This window comes from Bos indicus x Bos taurus, chromosome 26 (assembly GCF_003369695.1).
Source record: "Bos indicus x Bos taurus breed Angus x Brahman F1 hybrid chromosome 26, Bos_hybrid_MaternalHap_v2.0, whole genome shotgun sequence".
Classification (NCBI taxonomy): domain Eukaryota; kingdom Metazoa; phylum Chordata; class Mammalia; order Artiodactyla; family Bovidae; genus Bos; species Bos indicus x Bos taurus.
In genome coordinates this window covers 11,934,280-11,957,408 of record NC_040101.1, presented here as the reverse complement: position 1 = coordinate 11,957,408, position 23,129 = coordinate 11,934,280, and the positions used below count along the sequence as shown (strand labels likewise).

General features: G+C 39.1%; 1 protein-coding gene across 2 annotated transcripts in view; it reads left to right on the top strand.

The window, feature by feature from the left end:
* Positions 1 to 23,129, top strand: part of SEC23IP (SEC23 interacting protein) — a 39,503-nt gene that overhangs the window by 615 nt on the left and 15,759 nt on the right. For both annotated transcript variants that reach the window (XM_027528484.1, XM_027528483.1), the window contains exons 2-12: positions 4,465 to 4,997; positions 7,139 to 7,361; positions 8,361 to 8,554; positions 11,413 to 11,502; positions 14,677 to 14,797; positions 15,398 to 15,487; positions 16,342 to 16,483; positions 17,894 to 18,102; positions 18,483 to 18,601; positions 18,999 to 19,151; positions 20,875 to 20,970. In XM_027528484.1, the coding sequence (XP_027384285.1) occupies positions 4,465 to 4,997; positions 7,139 to 7,361; positions 8,361 to 8,554; positions 11,413 to 11,502; positions 14,677 to 14,797; positions 15,398 to 15,487; positions 16,342 to 16,483; positions 17,894 to 18,102; positions 18,483 to 18,601; positions 18,999 to 19,151; positions 20,875 to 20,970 (1,970 nt within the window). The remainder of the gene's footprint in view (positions 1 to 4,464; positions 4,998 to 7,138; positions 7,362 to 8,360; positions 8,555 to 11,412; positions 11,503 to 14,676; positions 14,798 to 15,397; positions 15,488 to 16,341; positions 16,484 to 17,893; positions 18,103 to 18,482; positions 18,602 to 18,998; positions 19,152 to 20,874; positions 20,971 to 23,129) is intronic.

Below are 23,129 nucleotides of genomic sequence, written 5' to 3'. Positions count from 1 at the left end.
TGCCTCATTTTCTGTTAGAAGCTCTTGCTTGTTCTCTTAGGTACCCACTCCTATGTTCATCTTAGCACTTTGTACGTATCTTTATTAGTGTGTGCGGAGCTTGCGTTTTCATGATTATGCGGCATAACCCAGAGCTGGTGTTAGGAGCACCGACTGTATTCCAACCCTAGCCCTGGCAGTAACTTGCTGTGTGATCTCAGGCATGTTACTTCACCCCTCTGTGCTTCGTTTTCCATACATGCACAGCCTCCCAGGGCTGTCATGAGAATTGAATTGATTTTTGTGAAGCACTGAATATAGCGTCTGGCACATTATGTTGCATAAACGTTTGTAAAGTAAGCGTGTCTGCCTGTTTGGACTGTGAGCTGTGTGAAGTTTGCAGCTATGACTTATTTACCTTTTTATTTCTAGGATCTTGTTTAGTGCCCAGCACATAGCTCCTCAGGAAATGGTGAATATTTTTCTCTTGAATAATTTGTTCTTATTTGGAGGACCAAGGAAAGTTTCATGGAGAGGTGAAAAAAGGCGAAGCGGAGCAGTACACGATGGTTCTTCTTCTCTGGTGTCATGTTTCTTCTTGGTGCTTACCTCCTGACGTGTCCACATCTTTTGTTTATCTTGTTGTACTAGCATGTAAGCTCCATGAGAGAGCAGGAGCTTATACCTAGAACACATCTTGATGTGCTGTAGGCACATTTTTATTTCTATAGAAACGTGAATGAATGAAAGGGTGGGAGTTAGGAGTATGTTTGTCTTGTTTTGATAGTGTGGCTGAAAGGTTCCACATTGCCATTTTTGGTGGAGGACCAGCGTGGCTGGAGCAGAATGCTTTTGGAGGTTGCAGGATGTAACCAAATAAATACGGCTGTACGTGGGGTTCTCTTACCATCCTCTGCTTCACAAATGTTTGGTTCATGCCTATGTTCCTGTATAGTATTTTGTTTGTGTCTGTCACTGTCAATAAATGGTTAACATCTTCATTGTCAAGTATAGGGTAACTTACCTGTCTTGAAAGCTATTGTTTCTTGGAGATGGTTTATTTTTTAATAAGAAAATTAGTTTTAGAACTAAAATTCTTTAACAAGTATTTTTCTACCTTTAACAAAGATTTGATCATTAGAAGTCCATTCAGTGAATTTCCAGAGACAAAAGGAGAACCGATGGCATTGGAAGCAGCGATGAATTAGTGTCAGTGAAAGAGGCATACAGGAAGCAGTTTCATTCACTCAGCAAACCTGGACTGAGCAGCTTGTTTGCCAGGCCCTGTTCCCGGTGTCAGAGAGACAGAGAGGAGCAGATAGCATTGTCCCCGGTGACTGCACACTTTTACACACTGTGCCCAGCTGTGTAAGTGGTTGTGGTCCAGGTTTGTGATGGCTAAAAAGAGGGATTGATGGGCTGCTGTGAGAGCCGTGGCTGTCAGGCTGGCTGACCAGGGAGCAGACATCCCTTAGATCTTTAGAACTTTACAGAGGGGGTGATTCTTAAGCTGAGTGTTGAAGGATACATAGGAATTAGGAAGTCTGGGGAGACAGGCATTTGTAAAAGTCTGGAGGTGTGAGAGAAACCTGCAGATTTGGTGGGATTTTGAGGTACGTGCTCACATTCTCTCTCCCCCTCTTTCCTTCTTGGCCAGTCCTCCTGCCTCCCACCCCGCCACTCCCCCAGGTCCATGTGACTAGAGTGAATGCAGGGGAGTGGCTCAAGTGGTTAGTGGGGGAACCAGGTCATGAAGGGCCTCATACAGCACATTAAGGAGTTCATAGTACATCCTGTGTGGTGTGCGGGTGCCCTTAAAGGGTTCTAAACAGGGCAGTGACATTAGAGATATGTTTAGTCTTTCTGAGATTGCACCAGAGTAAAGCTGACTGTAGCAGAAGTGTCCAGTCTGGACGCCACTGTGAGTCAGGCAGGAGCGAGTGGCACTCTAGCCCTGGTCAGCCAGGTGTAGGTGAAGAGCAGGAAACAGAAGTAAGAGATTTTTACACGGTCAAATTATTGGGACCTTTCATGCATTGGAGAAGGAAATGGCAACCCACTCCAGTATTCTTGCCTAGAGAATCCCAGGGGCGGGGGAGCCTGGTGGGCTGCCGTCTATGGGGTCGCACAGAGTCGGACACGACTGAAGCAACTTAGCAGCAGCAGCAGCAGCAGTGACTCACTGAGGGCCAGACTGTCCAGTGTACAGGCTCTTTATCTGTTCAGTTTCAGCTCCAAGGTACAGCTCCACCTGGCATATAATAGATACTGTGTACTTACTTCTTTAATTGAAGATCTAAATGATTAAATGGAAGAGAGGGAGGAGTCTCAGGAGGTTTCTGGTTTTCATGTCTGGATGGATGTTGGTAGACATCCGTTGAGGTAGTGAGATTGTAAAAGGAGCACATGAAGGGGGACCGTTAAGATGATGGTTGAGGTTTACTAAGCTTGAGATGTATGTGTCTGAACCTGCCAAAAGTACTGAGGAGGCAGTTGGGAAATAGGTTCTGGGGCACATACGATCAGTCTCAGTTTGGGACAGAGTTGGGAGTGTCACAAGTATACAGGCGCTTATTAAAGATATGGTCTTGATGCCAAAGGTGTCCACATGTAATTAGAAAGTGCCCCTGTGAGCTTGTTGAGATCAGTATTTTGTTTGTAAAGGATGGTAATCAGAGAAAAGTTTGTTGTATCAGATTGATCCCAAGTTGCTTTATAGGATGAAGGACACAGAGGTTTTCCCCCTGCTTTCAGATGTTGAGAGATGAACTGAAGTCTGAGTCCAGGTGAGGTTCATGGGAATGGAGAGAGAGGATAGGAACCGGAAATGTTATCAGAGAAGTAGAATGATAAAAGCAGAAAGGGAGCCTTGCTCAGGAAATGATATTTTAATTACAAAGAAACAGTTCAGAGGGGTATTTTGAATAGTGGAGTATCTCAGTTAAATTGATGTGTGAAATAAAACTGGGAGCAGCCTAACAGCTGAAGGTCACGTTCAGCAGCAGAGGTCAAGAAGGAGCTCTGAGCTTGAAAGGTCACACTTTGGCAGGTTTCAGGGACAGGGACCACAGCCTGCCTGTGTGTTGGGAAGCGGTCCACCATTCTGATCTGCTCTGTGCCTCCAGTGGTGGGAGATTAGAGAGATTTGAAGAAAAGGGGTTGAGATGGGAGAAAGAAAAGATTAGGAAGAGAAAGGTGATGTTCCAAGCTAAGGACTCATAAGTTTCTAAGGAAAACTAGACGACTTTTTAGGCCTTGTAGAAGGAAAATCAGAGAAGGCAATGGCACCCCACTCCAGTACTCTTGCCTGGAAAATCCCATGGATGGAGGAGCCTGGTAGGCTGCAGTCCATGGGGTCGCTAGGAGTTGGACACGACTGAGCAACTTCACTTTCACTTTTCACTTTCATGCATTGGAGAAGGAAATGGCAACCCACTCCAGTATTCTTGGCTGGAGAATCCCAGGGACAGAGGAGCCTAATGGGCTGCCGTCTGTGGGGTCACACAGAGTCGGACACAACTGAAGCGACATAGCAGCAGCAGCAGAAGGAAAATATTTTACAACTTGGTAGCGAAAGAGAGAATAAAATAATATAGTTTGGTGCCAAAATACCAACAGTGAAGATCATGTTTGGCAAAGGGAAGTGAGGAGACCTTCCCTTTGTTAGAAATGACTTTTTTTTTATACTGATTGTCATTCTCTAATGATGATTACCTGGTTGTGATACTGTGTGGTTTTAGGGATGGTAGTGAATGGTTGACCTACTTTGCCTCGGGAATGCCAGCGCCTCATGTTCACTTGTATAATGAGTGCTTTGTAGGTAAGAGCCCTGACACACCTTTTCTTGTCAACAGAGTTAATATCTGTACTTTAGCTTCTTGTTGTTACTGTATAAATAAAGTTCTGTGTATTTGGGTAGCGGAATAATGTTTGAATTGTTTCTTACTAGGAAAAAAAATCGTTCAAAATAACATCTAAAACTAGTAGGTACAAATTTTGTTTGCATTTTTTGAAAAATTCTCCTGTATACAAATGTGGGCTTCCCTGGTGGCTCAGATGGTAAAGAATCTGCAGGAACGCAGGAAACCAGGGTTATATACAAATATGTCTACATAATTTATACATATTTACTAAATAAATAGTATGTAACTATATTTATTTTAAAAGTATGGAAAGGTATGTATCAACATATTAACAGCATTAACAGTGATTGTCTCTGGGAGGTGAGCTTACCAATGAGTGCAAGGTTTCCCTCCTTTTGTTGTTTCTTACTGGTATTTTCTAGTTTTTCATTTCAAAGAAAAAAGAAAAACAAGTTTTTCATTTCAAAGAAAAAAGAAAAACAAGTTTTTCATTATTGTCTTTAAGGCAGAAATGTAAGTTTGAACAACAAAATAAGAGGTATAATTGCTAGACCTGCCATATAGAATCTAGTCCAGAGTGACATCATCCCTTTAAACCATGTGCCCTCCTGTTCCCTTGCAGAGGATTCCACCGATGTGGGTGAGGAGGACAGCTTCCTTGGGCAGACTTCTGCTCACACATCTACCCCACAGACATTTAGTTACTTCTCTCAGGTATCAAGCAGTAGTGATCCTTTTGGGAATATTGGACAGTCCCTGTTAACAACTGCAGCAGCATCAGCTGGACAATCAGCCTACTCCAAGCCCCCAACGTCTCTGCCTTTTACAACTGGATCCCAAGATGTGTCGAATGCATTTTCATCATCCATTTCGAAGGCGCAATATGGTGCTCCACCTGCTTCACAAATCGGAATAAATCCTTACCCGCCTTCTCAGCCTAGTAATCTCCCTCCTTCGAATTTTGGGAGCCCACCACAAGGAACGCCCCAACAAGGATACAATCCGTATCGCCACACGGCTGTAAGCAGCAGGGCTAATCCTTACATTGCACCACCGCAGCTGCAGCAGTGCCAGACACCAGCTCATCCTTCCCATCCTCCACCCTCCACACCCCCCGTTCAGATGTACCAGGTGCCTCCAGGATCTTTGCCGCCGGTATGAAGACATGCTTTATATCTTTATATCATTCACTGTAATTCTAATCCCTCTCATTTTTACCTGTGCTTTGATGACAAATTATTTTCAGATGGTTTTTTTTTTCCCGTAAGCTATATGTTTTGAAGTAAACAATCTTTTAAAAGTAGGTCATTGAATGGTTCATGTTTTAGGTTATATTTTGTATTTATGGAAGTAGTAATTTATTTCAATGCATTAACCGTATGCCAGTATTACCAGATTTAATATAAGATAGCAATAACAAATGTCATCTGGAGATATGTGAGAGTCGAAGGAACTATTATCAGCTTCTCTTTTTTTAATTATACTGCCTGATCAAAACGCTTAATTACTGGGACTAAAATTGATTACTCCAATAATTTATTTACATTTATAAAGTTTGAATCTAGACAGACTATCTCAGACAGATGATGGAATAACTTTTGCCTTGGGTAAATTTTATGAAATTCCTTTATGCTTCCCCCCCCTCCCTGCCCCTAATTTTTCAGCTGACTTCCAAAGGGAAGTGAACTGAATCAGAAAAAGGGAAATGATTGAAAAAAAGAGTCAAGAACCCAGTGTGGCAGGGATAATGGTACTGTAGTCAGTGGCAATAGAGAATGGGCTCCATTTTACCAACTAATCTAAATCATACCAGTACACAAATTCTTGGTAACGGTGGATTTCAGCAGATTGGTAGCATGTAATGTAAGTTAGTATACTTGTTTGCTGATGAAACTTTGAAGAGTTCTGATTAAAAATGTTTAAATAATTTTAAGTAAACCATTGCAAAAATAAAAAATAGGACAAAGAACACCCCAGTGCTCTTAACCCAGGTTCCCTGTCATGAACATTTGTTCTCTCCTTCGTGAACATGCACACTGACACGTGTGGGGGCATCCTCTCCTCCCTCGTTCCTTTCTCACGCTGTGTATGTGCAGTTTTGGGGGGAAACATTTGAAGATCAATTACATACATTATAGGGCTTCCCTGGTGGCTCAGCTGGGGAAGAATCCACCTGCAATACAGGAGACCTGGGTTTGATCCCTGGGTTGGGAAGATCCCCTGGAGAAGGGAGAGGCTACCCACTCCAGTATTCTGGCGTGGAGAATTCCATGGACTGTGTAGTCCATCGGGTCGCAAAGAGTTGTATACAGCTGAGCGACTTTCACTTACATACATTATGATTCTTTACTCCTAGATACTGTAGTGTGTATTAATATTTCCTAAGAATAAGAATATTCTTTTGCTTGACCACAGTAATCAACCTCAGTAAATGGAATATTTTGAAATCATTTTTTAATAAAAAATTGTATTCTGTTTTTAAAAGTATTTTTACTGCACAGAACTTGAGAAATGACTAATAGCCAAATGAGTAAAAATTGCCACGAGAAAACCTTGTTTTTAGTTTTTATGTCTTTCTTATCTTTTTTCTTGATAAACATAATTTTTCCTCGACAAGCATTATGTATGTTTACTTACATAAACTATGTCAAGATAGTTTAGATGTTAAGATTTTTTTCTAAAACATTTTTAATCTTTCTAGAGAATTCTAGTATATGAGTAAAAGATGATTTATTTAATCAGGTTTCTGGCAGGTCTTTGGATTGTATCCAGTGATTGTTATAAATAATCTTTTGGTATTCGTCCTTGTGGGTGAATTTTTACAGTTATGTCTTTAGGATGAATTCTTAGAAATGGAATAGGTAGGTCAAGGAATATGCATTATATTTTATTTTTGGCCATGCCTCATGGCTTGTGGGATCTTGGTTCCCGAACCAGGGATGACCCCAGACCCTTAGCAGTGAAAGCAGCAAGTTCTAACCACTGGACTGCCACAGAATTCTCGAGCATTATGTGTGTGTTAAAGATGGAATAAATGACAGGAGGTGTACTGCTGGATTGATTCTATAAAGGTATTAGTTTACTTTGCCATCAGTGTGAGAAAGCCCTGTTCACTTTCCAGCTGGCATGGGGTTTTGTTATATTTTTAAAAAAATTTAATTGCTCTGGAGCTTAGTTATTAAATAGCTGTCTAGAGAAATATTAAGAATAATTATTACTAATGTCAGTTTGGGTCTGCATCGTACACAGAATTGTTCCTTTGGACTGACTGGTGGTCCTGTCTTTTATACCCCCAGATCCCTCCTCCAGCGCAGGCAGGGTTGCCCCCTCCAATCCAGCAGCAGGCACCTGCCAGACCTGCAGGACCCCCTTTGCAAGCGCCACCTCCTTTTCTACTTCAAAACCAGTATGAACCTGTCCAGCCCCACTGGTTTTACTGCAAGGAGATAGAATACAAACAACTATGGATGCCTTTCAGTGTTTTTGACTCTTTGAATCTTGAAGAAATCTATAATTCAGGTAAGTGTGGGTCCTGCATCATTTGTATCTGATTTGAGGAAGAGTGGAATGAAGAGTAAGTATCCATGGGCTCCTTTTTATGAATGTCATTTTCTTTAATCCTGTAGACCTCACCAGCCTCTGTACCTTAAGGTGATGATACTTTTAATAATACACTTGTATTATTAAGTTCTGGGTTATGTGAGTAAGGTATTTGAAGACATGTTTTAGTAATTTTTTTGTTTAAAGGTATTTTAAATCCAAGAACTAAAGTAGTTCGTATAATCCAGGTGTCAGTTTTCTTATTTCCTTTATTTGTTTGTAGCTAGAGGGCAATGCGGGAGACCTGGGTTCAATCCCTGGGTTGGGAAGATCTCCTGGAGAAGGGAAAGGCTACCTACTCCAATATTTTTGGCCTGGAGAATTCCATGGACTGTATAGCCCATGGGGTCACAAAGAGCTGGGCATGACTGAGTGACTTTCACTTTCACTTCATAGGGCATTTATAAAGCATTTTCTATGGAACTCTTGTTCCTTCAGATAAGAGTTTTAAAAATGCTATAACTACATCCATCTCTCTCTCTCTCTCTTTTTTTTTTTCCTGGAGCAAGAACATCCATCTCTTGAGGCGATGTACAGGAGTAAGTTAAGACTCTGAGAAGTTTCACTATAGAAATAGGTTTTTTTGTTTATCCTGAAGGTATTTCATCTTAGGACTTAAAAATAACCTATTCTTTAGAAGTATGTTCATGGAGCATTTTCTGCTTTGATACATAGAGAAAAAGCCTACCAGTTATTGGAATTATTTCATGATGCTTTTATATTTTACTCTGGTTATTTCTTCTCCACTTAAAAGAGTCATCATTTTGAGCAGCACAGATTAATCTTAAAATTCTGTTTTTGAATAGAAATGAGCTTTGTTCTTTGTCTTTAACGTTAGACGAGTCACCATATTCATTATTCATTACTTTTAAGTCTACCTTGTAACTGTTCAGTTAAAATGTGGACTTTGTTTTCCAGTCCAGCCAGACCCTGAGAGTGTGGTCCTTGGCACTGATGGAGGGCGCTACGATGTCTACCTCTATGACCGGATGCGGAAAGCCGTGTACTGGGAAGAGGAGCCAGCCGAAGTGAGACGCTGTACTTGGTTCTACAAAGGTGACACAGACAGCAGATTTATTCCCTATACAGAGGAGTTCAGTGAAAAGCTAGAGGTACGTGGGCTTTATTCTTTTATGCCTTTCTTTAAAACACATAGACTCTGTATACATTGGAGCCTCATGTAACACCTCTCACAGTGGAGCGGACTTTATTTACAGGACACCTCATCTTGATCCTATTCACAAAGAAGACTACTTTTTAAGTAATGTCATCTTTTTTGAAGTGCTAATTGTGGTCTTGGTGTCTGAAGATAGACTGTTGTTCAGGGGAACATTACAGATTTAATATAATAAGATATTGTATCAAACCTTCAAAAGAACTTAGGCTGCTGGGATCTGCTGTACTAATACATGCCAAGCATATGGATGTTTTTCAAATTAATATTCAGTAAAAGGGTTTATGAAAATAAACATAAGAATAGGAATAGATGTTGTCAGACTTTTTAACCAATGTTGCTTTACATAATAGTGTTAATTTATTGTTGTTAAAATTTTCTTAATAATTGAGTATTTAAATATTTGAAATGTTAATTTATCTGCATACATGGGCATGATAAAGGACAGAAATGAAAAAGCCCTAACAGAAGCAGAAGAGATTATGAAGAGGTGGCAGGAACATAGAGAAGAACTGTACAAAGAAAGATCTTAATGACCTGGATAACCACTATGGTGTGTTTACTCACCTAGAGCCAGACATCCTGTAGTGTGAAGTCAAGTGGGCTTCAGGTAGCATTAGAAGTATAATTGACAGGCAAGGAACTATATATATTTATGATACATATATGTTTCAAAAAGTTTGGACATATCCATACACCTGTGAAACCACCACCACAAACAAGTTAGTAAACCTGTCTGTTGTCCCTTTTTGTCTTTTCATACTGTTCATGGGGATCTCCTGGCAAGAGTACTGGAATGGGTTGCTATTCCCTCCTCCGGTGGGCCATGTTTTGTCAGAACTCTTCACTCTGACTTATCTGTCTTGGGTGACCCTGCATGGCATGCCTCACTGAATTATGCAAGCCCCTTTGCCAGGACAGGGTTGTGATCTGTGAAGGGGGTCCTTTAAGAAGAGGTGGCAAGAATACACAGAAGAACTGTACAAAAAAGGTCTGATGACCTGGATAACCATGATGGTGTGGTAACTTACCTAGAGCCGGACATCCTGGAGTGTGAAGTCACGTGGGCCTTAGGAAGCATTACTATGAACAAGGCTAGTGGAGGTGATGGAATTTCAGCTGAGTTATTTCAAATCCAAAAAGGTAATGCTGTTTAAGTGCTGTATCAAATATGTTAGCAAATTTGGAAAACTGATCAGTGGCCACAAGACTGGAAAATGTCACTCCAATCCCAAAGAAGGACAATGCCAAAGAATGCTCAAACTGACATACAGTTGCTCTCATTTCACATGCTAGTGAGGTTGTGCTTAAAATCCTTCAAGCCAGGCTTCAGTAGTACGTGAACCGAGAACTTCCAGATGTACAGGCTGGATTTAGAAAAGGCAGAGGAACCAGACCAACATTTGTTGGATCATGGAGAAAGCAAGGGAATTCTAGTAAAACATCTGCTTCTGCTTTGTTGACTCAGCTAAAGCATTTGACTGTGTGGATCACAGCAAACTGGAAAATCTTAAAGAAATGAGAATATCAGACCACCCTACCTGTCTCCTAAGAAACCTGTATTTGGGTTAAGAAGCGATAGTTAGAACCAGATATAGAACAGTGGACTGGTTCAGAATTGGGAAAGGAGTACAACAAGGCTGTGTATTGTCACCCTGCTTATTGAACTTATAAACAGAGTACATTATGCACAATGCTGGGCTAGATGAAGCACAGACTGCAATCAAGATTGCTGGGAGAAACATCAACAACCTCAGATACACAGATGATACCACTTTAATGGCAGCAGAAAGTGAAGAAGAAATAGAGAGTCTCTTGAAGAGGGTGAAAGAGGAGAGTGAAAAACCTGGCTTAAAACTCAGCATTCAACAAACTAAGATCATGGCATCTGGTCCTATCACTTCACAGCAAATAGAAGAGGAAAAAGTGGAAGCAGTGGCAGATTTTATTTTCTTGGGCTCCAAAATCACTGTGGGTGGTGACTGCAGCCGTGAAATTAAAATACTGTTGCTCCTTGGAAGGAAAGCTATGACAAATCTAGGCAGTGTCTTAAAAAGCAGAGACATCACTTTGCCGACAAAGGTCTGTCTGGGCAAAGCTATGATTTTTCTAGTAGTCATATATGAATGTGAGAGTTGGACCATAAAGAAGGCTGAGCACTGAAGACTTGATGCTTTCAAATTGTGATGCTGGAGAAGACTCTTTTTTTTTTTTTTTTGGAGAAGACTCTTGAGAGTCCCTTGGACAGCAAGGAGATCAAACCAGTCAATCCTAAAGGAAAACAACCCTGAATATTCATTGGAAAGACTGATTCTGAAGCTTCAGTACTTTGGCCATGTGATATGAAGGGCTGACACATTGGAAACAATCCTGATGCTGGGAAAGATTGAAGGCAGAAGGAGAAGGGGAGGCAGAGGATGGGATGGTTCGATAGCATCACTGACTCATGAGCAAATTCAGGAGATGGTGAAGGACAGGGCATCCTGTTGTGCTGCCGTCTGTAGGGCTGCAAAGAGTCAGATTAGCAACTGAACAACAACAACAAAGAAATTAGTAGACAACTCTAAGCTTTGGTTTTCACCTCTGTGTAATGGGAATAATGTTATTCAGGGCTGATTAAAAGCAGTTGATCAAATGAGGTACCATATGTAAAATGTTAAGTTTGGTAACCACTTAATAAATGAGATCTGCCATTATTGTTATTTTTATTACTATCATTGTTAATCATTTTCTTCCACACTTCTCTTAATGTGACGCAGATTTATCTTACTGGATTGTGTATTGTTTCCATTGTAGGCTGAATATAAGAAAGCTGTAACCACAAATCAGTGGCACCGAAGATTAGAGTTTCCAAGTGGAGAGACGATTGTTATGCACAATCCAAAGGTAGTGATATTGTTTAAGATATTAAAATGTTTAGGTTTTAAAAAATTATTTTGCTGAATGTGTTTGATAAGTGTTCATTTTTATTCTGCAGTAGGGAATATTTATAACAAGTGCATTGCATGGATGATAGAAAAATAAATGAAATTTAAATTTCTCTCACTAAGTTTCTGTTTATGGTAGCACATTAGCTAAAGCTTAGTATGCATCATTGAAATTAAGCTTGACAAGTTTTTGTACTTGACCCAAGGTCAGCAGACTTTTCTGTGAAGGGTCTGAGAGTAAATATTTAAGGCTTTGTAGGCCATGTAGTCCGGAGAAGGCAATGGCATCCCACTCCAGTACTCTTGCCTGGAAAATCCCATGGATGGAGGAGCCTGGAATGCTGCAGTCCATGGGGTCGCTGAGGGTCGGACATGAATGAGCGACTTCACTTTCACTTTTCACTTTCATGCACTGGAGAAGGAAATGGCTACCCACTCCAGTGTTCTTGCCTGGAGAATCCCAGGGACGGGGGAGCCTGGTGGGCTGCTGTCCATTGGGTTGCATAGAGTCGGACACGACTGAAGCAACTTAGCAGCAGCAGCAGGCAGCCATGTAGTCTCTGAAAGTGTATTGGTATTTAGGCAGTATGTAAACCAACAGGCATGGCTATTTTCAATAAAACAAACAATATTTCAATTAGAACAATATTTCAGTGTTTTCATTTGCTTATAAAAATGAGTGGGAGGCCAGGTTTGACCTGCAGCAATAGTTTGCCTACCTTACCCTTGAGAGTAGTTTGTTTCAACCTTTACAGTAAAAATACATTCTTCCTCTTTTTATTTATATTGTCTCCAGGAACCTTGCTTGTTTCTTTAAAGATACCGGGTGTGGTGTTCAAATTCTTCCATTTACCATCCTTAATCTAAGCTCCAGGTCTCTCACCTGCAACAGTGAGAGGTGTTTTTAGATAGGGTCTATTTTAGGGTCATATTTTAGATGAAGTGAGGTGGTTTGTGCAAGAGCATCTAGCACGGTGCATATGTAGTTTCTCAGGACATAGGCTGTTTATTACAGAAAAATGTAAAAGAAAAAAATAATCTGTGTCTGACCACCTCTATAGTCCTTACTGATACATTGAAATAAGTAAATAAAAACACCCATAGCCCATCAAAATTTAAAGTGTTGAAGGGTATTAAATGAAAAATAAAAGCCTTTTACTTCTACATTCCCCTAGTTTTGCCTCTTAATGGTAACCATGCTTACTCTCTTTAAATTTTTTTTTTAAACTCTTGTTTTTATGCAACACACAGAACTTTGCATACCGTCTTACATGCATTCATTTTTTTGGGGGGGAGTGAGAGACTGATGTTAAACTATCATTTTACTTTTTTAATTGAAGTATAGTTGATCTATACAATATATTAATTTCAGGTGTACAGCATTGCGACTCAGTAATTGTATAGATTATTATACTCCATTGCAAGTTATTACAACATAGTGTCTGTAATTCCTTGTGCTGTGCAATAGATCCTTATAGCTTATCTATTTTATATACAGTAGATTGTGTCTCTTAATCCCCTACCTCTATCTTGCGTTACTCCTTTCCCTCTCCCTAGTTGTTAAACTGCTTTGCTTTTTTTGTTTTTTTTTAATCTATGAGTCTTTCTGTTTTTCTATATACATGAATTTGTTTTATTTTTTAGAGTCCACAGATAAGTATTTGTCTTGTATTTATCTTTTCTGACTTAATTTCACTACACGTGTTTTCTAGGTCCATCCATGTTGCTGTAGATGGAAGAGTTTCATTCTTTTTTTATGGCTAATATTCCATTGTATGTGTGTATTTCTCTATATCTGTGTGTCTGTCCAACATCTTCTTTATCCACTTGTCTGTTGATGGACACTTGGATTGCCTCCATATCTTAGCTGGTGTGATTAGAACTGTTGTGACCTTTTAAGTTTTTTGGTTTAAGTTTATTACTGGGTATTTTATTTTCGAAGAGATTTTAAGCGGAATTTTTTCTTTTACTTCCTCTTTTAGTTCATTATTAGTGTATAGAAAAGCAACAGGGTTCTGTATATTAATTCTTGTATTCTGCCACTTTACTGAATTCATATATCAGTTCTAGTAGTTTTTGGTGGAGACTTTAGGATTTTCTGTATACAGTGTCATGTCATGTGCAAATAGTGACAGTTTTACTTCTTTCTTTTCAGTTTGGACGCCTTTTGTTTCTTTTTCTAATCTGATTGCTGTGGCCAGACTTCCAATACTATGTTCAATAGAGTGGGCATCTTTGTCTTGTTTCTAGTTTGGAGGAAATACTGTCAGCTTTTCACCACTGAGTATGATATTAGTGGTGGGTTTTTTCATAAATGGCCTTTGTTATGTTGAGATACGTTCTCTCTGTACCAACTTTGATGAGAGTTTTGTCAGGAATGGGTGTTGAATTTTGGTTGTTATTTCTCCTTTTTCATTTCTTATTTTGTTTAGTTGTGTCCTCTTCTTGGTAAACCTGCTCAACGGTTCATCAGTTTTGTTCTTTTTTCAAAAAATCAGCTCTTGGTTTCATTGCTCTTTCTTATTGTTTATTTTAGTCTCTGTTTTATTTATTTCCTCTCTCATCTTAATTAGTTCTTTCCTTCTGCTGACTTTGGACTTCATTTTTTCTTCTTTTTCTGATTCCTTTAGATGGTAGATTAGGTTGTTTGAGATTTTTCCATATGACACTGGGCTAAATTTAATACAGTTGATTTAACAGAATAGTGTATGTCTTCCTGAAAAGTGGTAGGTAAGTCCATTTTTGACATTGAAATTGAATTTGCACTTTGTTATTTAGAGGAGTTTGTGTTTATAAAACAAAGATTCCTCTACTGCAGGTGACTTTTCTTTAATTTCTTACATGTAAACCTGGAAGTTTGTTATATTTTTAAATCAAGACAAACTACTTCTCATTTAGTTGTATTATTTTTCAACACAAGCATTGGAAATAATGGTATTGACTTGCTTAATCTTAATGGTTACTGAACACCAGCAAGACTGCTAGAAAACTGATTTTGGAGGACCAGTGTAAGTACTTGATTTATAAGCTATACTATAAAGTAGTTTATCGTGTATGGAAATAAATCATTTAATTTATAGTGGAAATGGATTTGGTAGTGAGCTCTGTCATAACCCTTCTCTGTATCTTGAAGGTTATTGTTCAGTTCCAGCCTTCCTCAGTGCCTGATGAATGGGGGACCACGCAAGATGGACAGACAAGGCCTAGGGTTGTAAAGCGCGGAATTGATGATAACCTGGATGAAATTCCTGATGGTGTGTATAATTTGTTTAGGATCAAGATCCTTTTTAAACTTTTCTACTTTAAAATGATGAGAAAAGCAAACAGCTATTAGGATTACCTGCCATATTTGAATTAAATAATGAATGAAATGAAACAATCTGAATGATTATTCAGATTAAATAATCTGAATCAATCTACAATCTAAATGAAATAATCAGTAAAATAGTGGATTTAGCTTGAAAATGTTCATTATAGTGTGTATAAATTTAACAAAGAGAAGGATTTTGGGAAAAGATTGTAAATTTTATATTGGCAGGTTGCTTCTCCACGTGGGGCTTAGTGCCCTGGGCAGTTCTGGAGAAATGACAAGGTTAATGGAGCCCCTAGAGGTACAAAACCGATGGTTGTCATTGGCTCATAGCTTCTCCAGTGAGCTGCTTTCTCCACTCTTTGGTCTCGTTCACTGATTTATGCCAGGATGGACTTTGAGCTCTGTTCATCTAATTTTGGCAAGTTTGTGATGACAAAAGGGATATTGAATATTGCTACTCGTTTAATAAAACCTAAACCAGTCTCCAGCTTGTGTATGTTTGTATGTATGGATGTGTGCATGTCTTGTCTGTCTTTTGCAGGAGAAATGCCTCAGGTTGACCATTTGGTGTTCATGGTACATGGCATTGGACCTGTGTGTGACTTGCGCTTTAGAAGCATTATTGAATGTGGTAAGTGTTCATGAAATGATTTGAAAACTATTAGAAGAACTTTAAGCCTTTATTTTAAAGTGTTTCCAGCTGTGTACTGTTAGCTGATGTACTGTCAGGAGAGATTGAACTGAACACTGGGCAATACTAATTTGTACTTGTTTTGCTCTTATGACATTTGTAACTCATAAAATCCTAGACTGTGAAGAATGAGCAGGGATCTTGGAAATAATTTAGCCCTTCTGACAGCCTCTGCCTGAACACTTTTCAGCTGTTAGGAACACCTACATGTTGAACTGATTTTTGGTGGATTAGTTGTGAGAAGTTGTTTAAAGGAACTATGAATTTGTCTGTTTTACATAAATAAAAAGCTATGAATTTTATTTTTTTATTTGTAGTAATAGTTCATATTTATTGAATCCTTGGTATGTGCCAAGTATCTTACATGTTTTGTATCATTTAACCCTCATAATAACCTTTTGAGGTATAGGTGCTGTTACTGTCATCTTTACTGTTAGGTAAGGAACTGAGGCCCAGAGTGTGAGTTAACCTCTCCTGTGTCTCAGTCTGGGAGGTTCTGGAGCAGGTCAATTTGATAATTTGATTCCTGAGTCTACCCACAGTGCATTTCTGCCTGCCAGTAGTGGTAGTTGAGCTAATATTTTTCAGTCATTTATCTATTTCTGTAAAATAATGTAAGAACTTCTTAAAGATGGTTTTTTTTTTCTTCTCTGAACTAAATTTTGTCATTTTTTTCCTTTGAAAAGTTAGTGTTACAAAAAATACTGGTATAATTGAGGTGATTGCTGACTGCTTACCGAGGTAGCAAAATTTAATCCAGTACATTTGTCTTCCCTGATTTTTTTTTCTTTAAGTGGATGATTTTAGGGTGGTTTCTCTAAAATTGCTGCAGACACACTTCAAGAAATCTTTAGATGATCGGAAAGTAAGCAGAGTGGAGTTCCTTCCAGTTCACTGGCACAGTTCCTTGGGTGGAGATGCCACAGGTGTTGACAGGTTTGTGGATTTTGATAACTTGGTTTTCAGATTAGTCAAACTTAGACTCAGATTTTAAACTGTCATATAAAGTAGTTTATTATGACTTCAACAAGTACACTAAAAAGCTTTGATTATATATTTGCTCTTATATATTATTAAATACTGTTAGGTTTATATGCTACTTTGTATGTGTGCATGCCTGATTGTGTATGTATGTGGTGTGTATATTTCTATTGTAAATATTTAAGAGAATCTAAGAAACTTAAACTGGTTTAAAAATACTTACCTATAGTGGTTTTTTCCTTGTATAGTGGCTCAGACATGGGGCTGTCCTGTACATTGTAGCATGTTGAACGGTACCCTTGGCTTCTATCCTCCAGATAAGAGTAACACAACCTAACCTCTAATTTAACAACCAAAAATGTCTCTAGTCACTGCCAGATGTGCCCTGGTGGCAGAGTTGCCCCTAGTTGAGAACCGCTGGTTTAGATGATTGTTTCTCAGTGGAGACTCTTCTGGCAGGACAGTTGTCATGAAAGACTGTTGTGTGTATTGTAGGCCATTTAATATCCTTAGTCTAAATGCCACTAACTGCCAGCAGCACTTACCAGGCACTGTGACAACTAAAAAGGCCTCCACTCAATTTTGATTGCTTCTAGTTGGGAACCACAGATTTAGGAAGTATTTCTTCTAGGGACACAGAGCTGATAACATACTTGGATTTTAGTGAACGTCATGATGTTTCAGGGCACGTGTGTTAATAAAACCAACCTATGAACATTTTATCATGTAAGGCCCTGTACAGAGGATGAGCTGGTTGGACAGTATCACCGACTCCATGGACATGAGTTTGAGTAAACTCTGGGAGTTGGTGATGGACAGGGAGGCCTGGCATGCTGTAGTCCATGAGTCGCAAAGAGCTGGACACGACTGAGCGACTGAACTGAGCTGAGGCCCTGTTACAGGGCTGTTTTCTTTCTCTGGGTGTTCCTGAAGTATGCTGTGCTGTGTCCTGAAATATGACCATCTCAAATCAGGAAAGATTTTCATTCTCTTAAACTCCTTTCTTAGTTTCTTGCCACATTCTCTGTTGTCTTTTGCCACCTACAATTTTTGTCAGGTATCCTGATTTCCAGTAAATTGGAAGAAAAAGGTAGGCTTTCCTCTTTAAAAACGAAGTAAAGATCTTTGTTTTGGCCTTATTTTATATGATAACTTTAGAGAATCCACAAATTCACAGGATAGTTATAGGCACAAGTTGATAATGTTTTTGGTTTATCTTGATTTATTGACAATAACTGACTGAAATCCACTCATAATTAGTCTGTGAGTTTTTTTTTCTCAGTGTATTTTCAGAATTCAAAATAAAAACTTTTATAAACTCATATTTAAGGTGGTTACTAAGTATACTTTTTTCTTTCCAAACAGGAATATTAAGAAAATCACTTTACCGAGTATTGGTCGGTTTCGTCACTTTACCAACGAGACCTTGCTAGACATTTTATTTTACAACAGCCCCACCTACTGTCAGATGATTGTGGAGAAAGTGGGGTTGGAGATAAACCGTCTGTATGCACTCTTCATGAGTCGGAACCCAGACTTCAAAGGCGGGGTCTCCGTTGCTGGTCACAGCTTAGGTGAACCTTTTAAATTTCCACATTTAAAGTACAATTTCTGTTGAGTCATCACTGTTTTCATTGTGGGTGACATGGTTCGTAAGAGATCTAGAATTATAGATTTTCAATTTTATAAAGGGTAGAAGTGAATGCTTTGAGTTTACATTCTGCCTTTTGCTATTCACCTTTCCTGTTGCCTAGGAATGCTTTATATTTTAATTTATTCTGCTATTTGGTAAAGCAAGAATATTGATTATCACATCTTGATTAGCATCTAACTTTACGTGACTTCCGCTTGGGACTTTGAACAAAAAGAGTAGGAGAATTTAATTAATGTTATAGAAGCACCTAGTACATTATGAAACAAAAAAGCAAAATGCTTCTTCTTTTTTTTTTTAAAGGCTCTTTAATATTGTTTGACATCCTGTCTAATCAAAAAGATTTGAGCTTATCAAAGTCTCCTGTGCCTTTTGCTGTTGCTAATGGAGTTGTGAAGCAACCACATTTTCAGGAAAAGCAGGTATGGCCCACTAACATCTAGATTTAGAGTTTGAGCCAAAGAGCTTTTCAAAATCTGAACTGATTTTATGTAATAAAACTCCTTGAGGTTTACAAGTATGATGGAACCACAGAGCTCGTTTGAGTTTTTCTCACTTGTCTTCCTTATGGATTATACATTTAAATGTGATAGAATGTTTATGGTTTGTTTGAAAAATGTGAAGTAAATTATTGTAGAAAATGAGGGCATACAAATTTAGTAATTTTAGTAATTTTCTGAATATTCAAACTTGGAATAACAAACTGCCCAGAATTAGGATTTATGTATGGGACAGAATTAAGATTTTTCCATAGATCAGAAGATATTTTATGGGAGTTTTTCTGAACTTTGTAATATTCTCCCAACTTTTTTTTAAAAGATACCCGAAGAGCCAAAGCTGACGTTGGATGAGTCTTGTGACCTTGATGTTGAAAATGAAGAAGTCCTGACTTTGCAAGAAACTCTGGAAGCACTTAGTCTCTCTGAATATGTTAGCACTTTTGAAAAGGAAAAGATTGATATGGAATCTCTGGTACTGATGATAGTTTGATTCATTTTTATCTGAAACTGTTTTTCCTTTGTATGAGATGGAAAATTATTAAGGTTTAACCTAACCTTTTACATCACTGGAGAAGGAAATGGCAACCCACTTCAGTATTCTTGCCTGGAGAATCCCATGGATGGAGGAGCTTGGTGGGCTACAGTCCACGTGTCGCAGAGAATCGGACACGACTGAGCGACTTCACTTTACATCACAGTGAAAGCAGAGACTTAAATGTTTAAAAAATTGAAAAAATCAGGAGAACTTTAAAAAAATAATAATCTGGGAAGACTTTTCTAAGTAAAGCAAAACCCACAAGCCATGAGGAAGAAAAAAAATTGTGTAGTAGGGGATGCCATAAACAATATCTAAAGGCCAATGATAGGTTAAGAAGACAATTTGGAGCACACCTTATAGACAAAGCATTTATTTCCTTCTTATTCAAAGTTGCTACAAATGAACTACATGAAAACCATCAACACAATAGGAAAATAGGCAAAGGATATGAACAGATGTATATGGAAAATAAAATAAGCAACTTCTTATCAAGAAACTCAAGAAAAATATGAATTAAAAGTGCAGTGAGATTTTTTTTATCTTGTCAGTTTGGCAAGAATATTAAGAGTTTGATGTTCATACACTGTGTGGCCGGGATAACGGGAAATAGGTACTGATACATACTGGAGTAAGAGCATAAATTGGTACAACCTCTGTGGAGGGCAGTCCACCAATATCTTTGATTATTTTTAAAGAATTTATTTATTTGGCTGCACCAGGTTTAGTTGCAGTATGTGGGATCTTGTTCCCTGACCAGGGATCAAACCCGGGCACCCTGCATTGGGAGCATGGAGTTTCAGCCACTAGGCCACCAGGGAAGTCCTGTCTTTTAAAATACAAAGAATGCATGCACTTACCCCAGCAATTTCACTGCGAAGGGTATTTCCTATGAAAAAATACTCCCATGGGAATACTTCCAAGGATACTCACTGTAGCACTATTTGTGATAGCAGCACCTTAGGAACACCTGTGTCCGCTAGTAGGGCGCCAGTGAAATCATTTATGGTGTATGCACACAGTGGTGAACCCAGCTGTTGAGTGAACGAGGCAGTGCCAGAGGGATTGGTGTGGAATGATCTCTAAGGTTTGTTATGTGAAAAGACCAAAATTCAGACCTGTTTGTGTATAGGTTTGTTGTTCAGTCACTAAGTCATGTCCTACTCTTTGTGATTCCTTGGACTGTAGCGCACCAGGCTTCCCTGTCCTACACTATCTCCCAGAGTTGCTCAAATTCATGTCCATTGAGTTGGTGATGCGTAAAAGTCACACGCATGGAAAAACACGGGATGCTGTGTATACATAAGAGATCTCTGGACGGAGAGGAAGTTGCCTGCAGTATCTGCTCAGAGGACTGGGTGGTGCGGGTGGGTGGAGGGAGCCGACTTCATTTTACACTTGACATAACTTCTGATACCATACAACCGTGCGTGTATTTTCTGTTAAAAATTAAGAGAATGATTTAGATGTGGAGGCTGAAGAGTTTACCACCTAAATTAGTTCGTAATTAAAAATTACTGAGGGTTGGGGTAAAAAAATTAAATTGACTAGGATATTCAATTACCTTAGATGATATAGTTTCTTTTCATAATTTCCTTTTTTCAATTTCAGTTCATGTATCATTAGATTGACTAATGTGCTTGTCTGTTTTCTTTTAAAGCTTATGTGTACAGTGGATGATCTGAAGGAAATGGGGATACCACTTGGACCCAGAAAGAAGATAGCTAACTTTGTAAAACATAAAGCTGTCAAACTGGTAAGGTTCATTTCTGCTCCTAAAAGAAAACACAGCTTATCTCTGACTGCTGCTGCTAAGTCACCTCAGTCGTGTCCGACTCTGTGACCCCAGAGACGTCAGCCCATGAGGCTCCCCCGTCCCTGGGATTCTCCAGGCAAGAACACTGGAGTGGGTTGCCATTTCCTTCTCCAATGCAGGAAAGTGAAAAGTGAGAGTGAAGTCACTCAGTTGTGTCCGACTCTTAGCGACCCCATGGACTGCAGCCCACCAGGCTTCTTCGTCCATGGGATTTTCCAGGCAAGAGTACTGGAGTGGGTTGCCATTGCCTTCTCCATATCTCTGACTAGCTTGTTTATATTTTGGAAATTTTTTGTTCATACCATTATGGTTAGGCCAGTTACTGTGCTCCCTGCTCAAGGGAACAGTAATGAAGTTGATGGAAGCCCAGACGTGGGAGTCAGCCAGAACTGGGTTTAAATTCTAATTAAATTCCAATTCATGGTTTTCCTGGGGCTGATCAAAGTTCAGGTTAAAAGGACTTTAAGTTTTTAAATTGGTATTTGCATATTCCCAGTGCGACACTGGATAAGTCCTAGACAAATAGATGAGCTGGTGACCCTAATTTCCAGTTCAACTACTCATTAACTATATATTCATGAGCAATTTGCTTAACTTTTCTGGTCCTTGGTTTCCTTCATTTCTACAGTGGGATTGATAATGCCTTCCTTACAGGATTGCAGAGTGGATGAAGCCATGCATGTATAGCTAATCACCCAATAAATATTAGCTCATTTTCTGTCTTTATAATTCTTCTCACCCTCTAAAGGATAAAAAGAACACACACATACATCTCATTAAATAATAACCAAAAAGCAAAAATTGTCATCAATCCAAAACACAGCAATAACAGCAACAACTAAAAAGCATTTAAGAAGAAGTAAAACAATTGGGAATAAATCACTTGTTTTATTTAATTTTCATTAAGTTAACTATACAGAGATTTTCTGTAAACTTAGAAAAAGTTGGTAGCATTTAGAGTAGGTATTTTGTTTTTATTGTATATTAATTAACATGATCTTCATTGACCCTTCCATCATTTAAACTTCTGTGGTTCTTTACTTTGGAAGGACTTAACATGCCCCTTTATGTGTAATACGGTTATAAAGTCATAGGACAGAGTTGTTGTGATTAGCTAAGCAGTTGAGTTGTTCAGCATTTTCCGAGTGTATCTTTTGGATCAGGCACGTGCTGGATCCTTGGGACCTGGAGATGAACTGTGCGGTCTGTGGTCTAGCTAGAGGGGAGATTTGACCACAGAGAAAGTATTGGTCCCCTGACAGCGCTGTCTCTGCTGTCAGAGCCAGGTGAGGCCTGGCCATGGGAGAAGGGACGGGCTGGTGAGGGAATACTTCCCCCAGCTGTTGGTGAATGAACTTGAAGGAGGGGTGGGGTCAGGGGAAATGGCTTTCCAGGAGGGGGCAAGTATTTTTCTGCGGTGGAAACAAGGGGACTGAGAATAGGGTAGGGGAGAGTCCCAAAGGCCTGAACGGCAGAAGTGGCAGCTGGTCCTCAAATGTATTCTCATACCCGGGAAGGGCATGGTGCTTTTTAAACTAACACCATGAAATGCTGACTTGCTTATTAATTTTTGTCACAAATTATGATTTAGCACCAAATCATTTATTTAGTCTAAATTTTAATTTTTTACTTCAAAAATGTTAAAATTTAAAGCTATGTGCTCTAAGCCACATTATCAGGGTCTTCTGCATTGCAGGCAGATTCTTTACCAACTGAGCTATAAGGGAAGTCCCTATAAAATTTCAACCATGAGCAAATGTGCTTATAATAAATAGTAAATGAGTTTTTAGACATTGATTCCTTCCTGGTTTTTCCATTAATATTTGCTGTCTTTTGCTATTGGTTAGGGCCTACTGGCTGATATGCAGTACTAAAGGAAGAAAAAGTTGGAGCAAATCTTAAAGTTGAGACAATTCCATTATCAACCTGAATTTTATGTTAATATGTGTGTGTGTGTGTGTGAGAGAGAGCGAGCGAGAACTGGGCTACATTTTAGCAGCAGTGTAAAGCCACTGGGTCAGTTCTAAGGGACACGATGTGAGAGCCACTGCTTTGGGTCAGTGGAGCAGTCAGGGCACTTCCATGACTGGGCTGGTGTT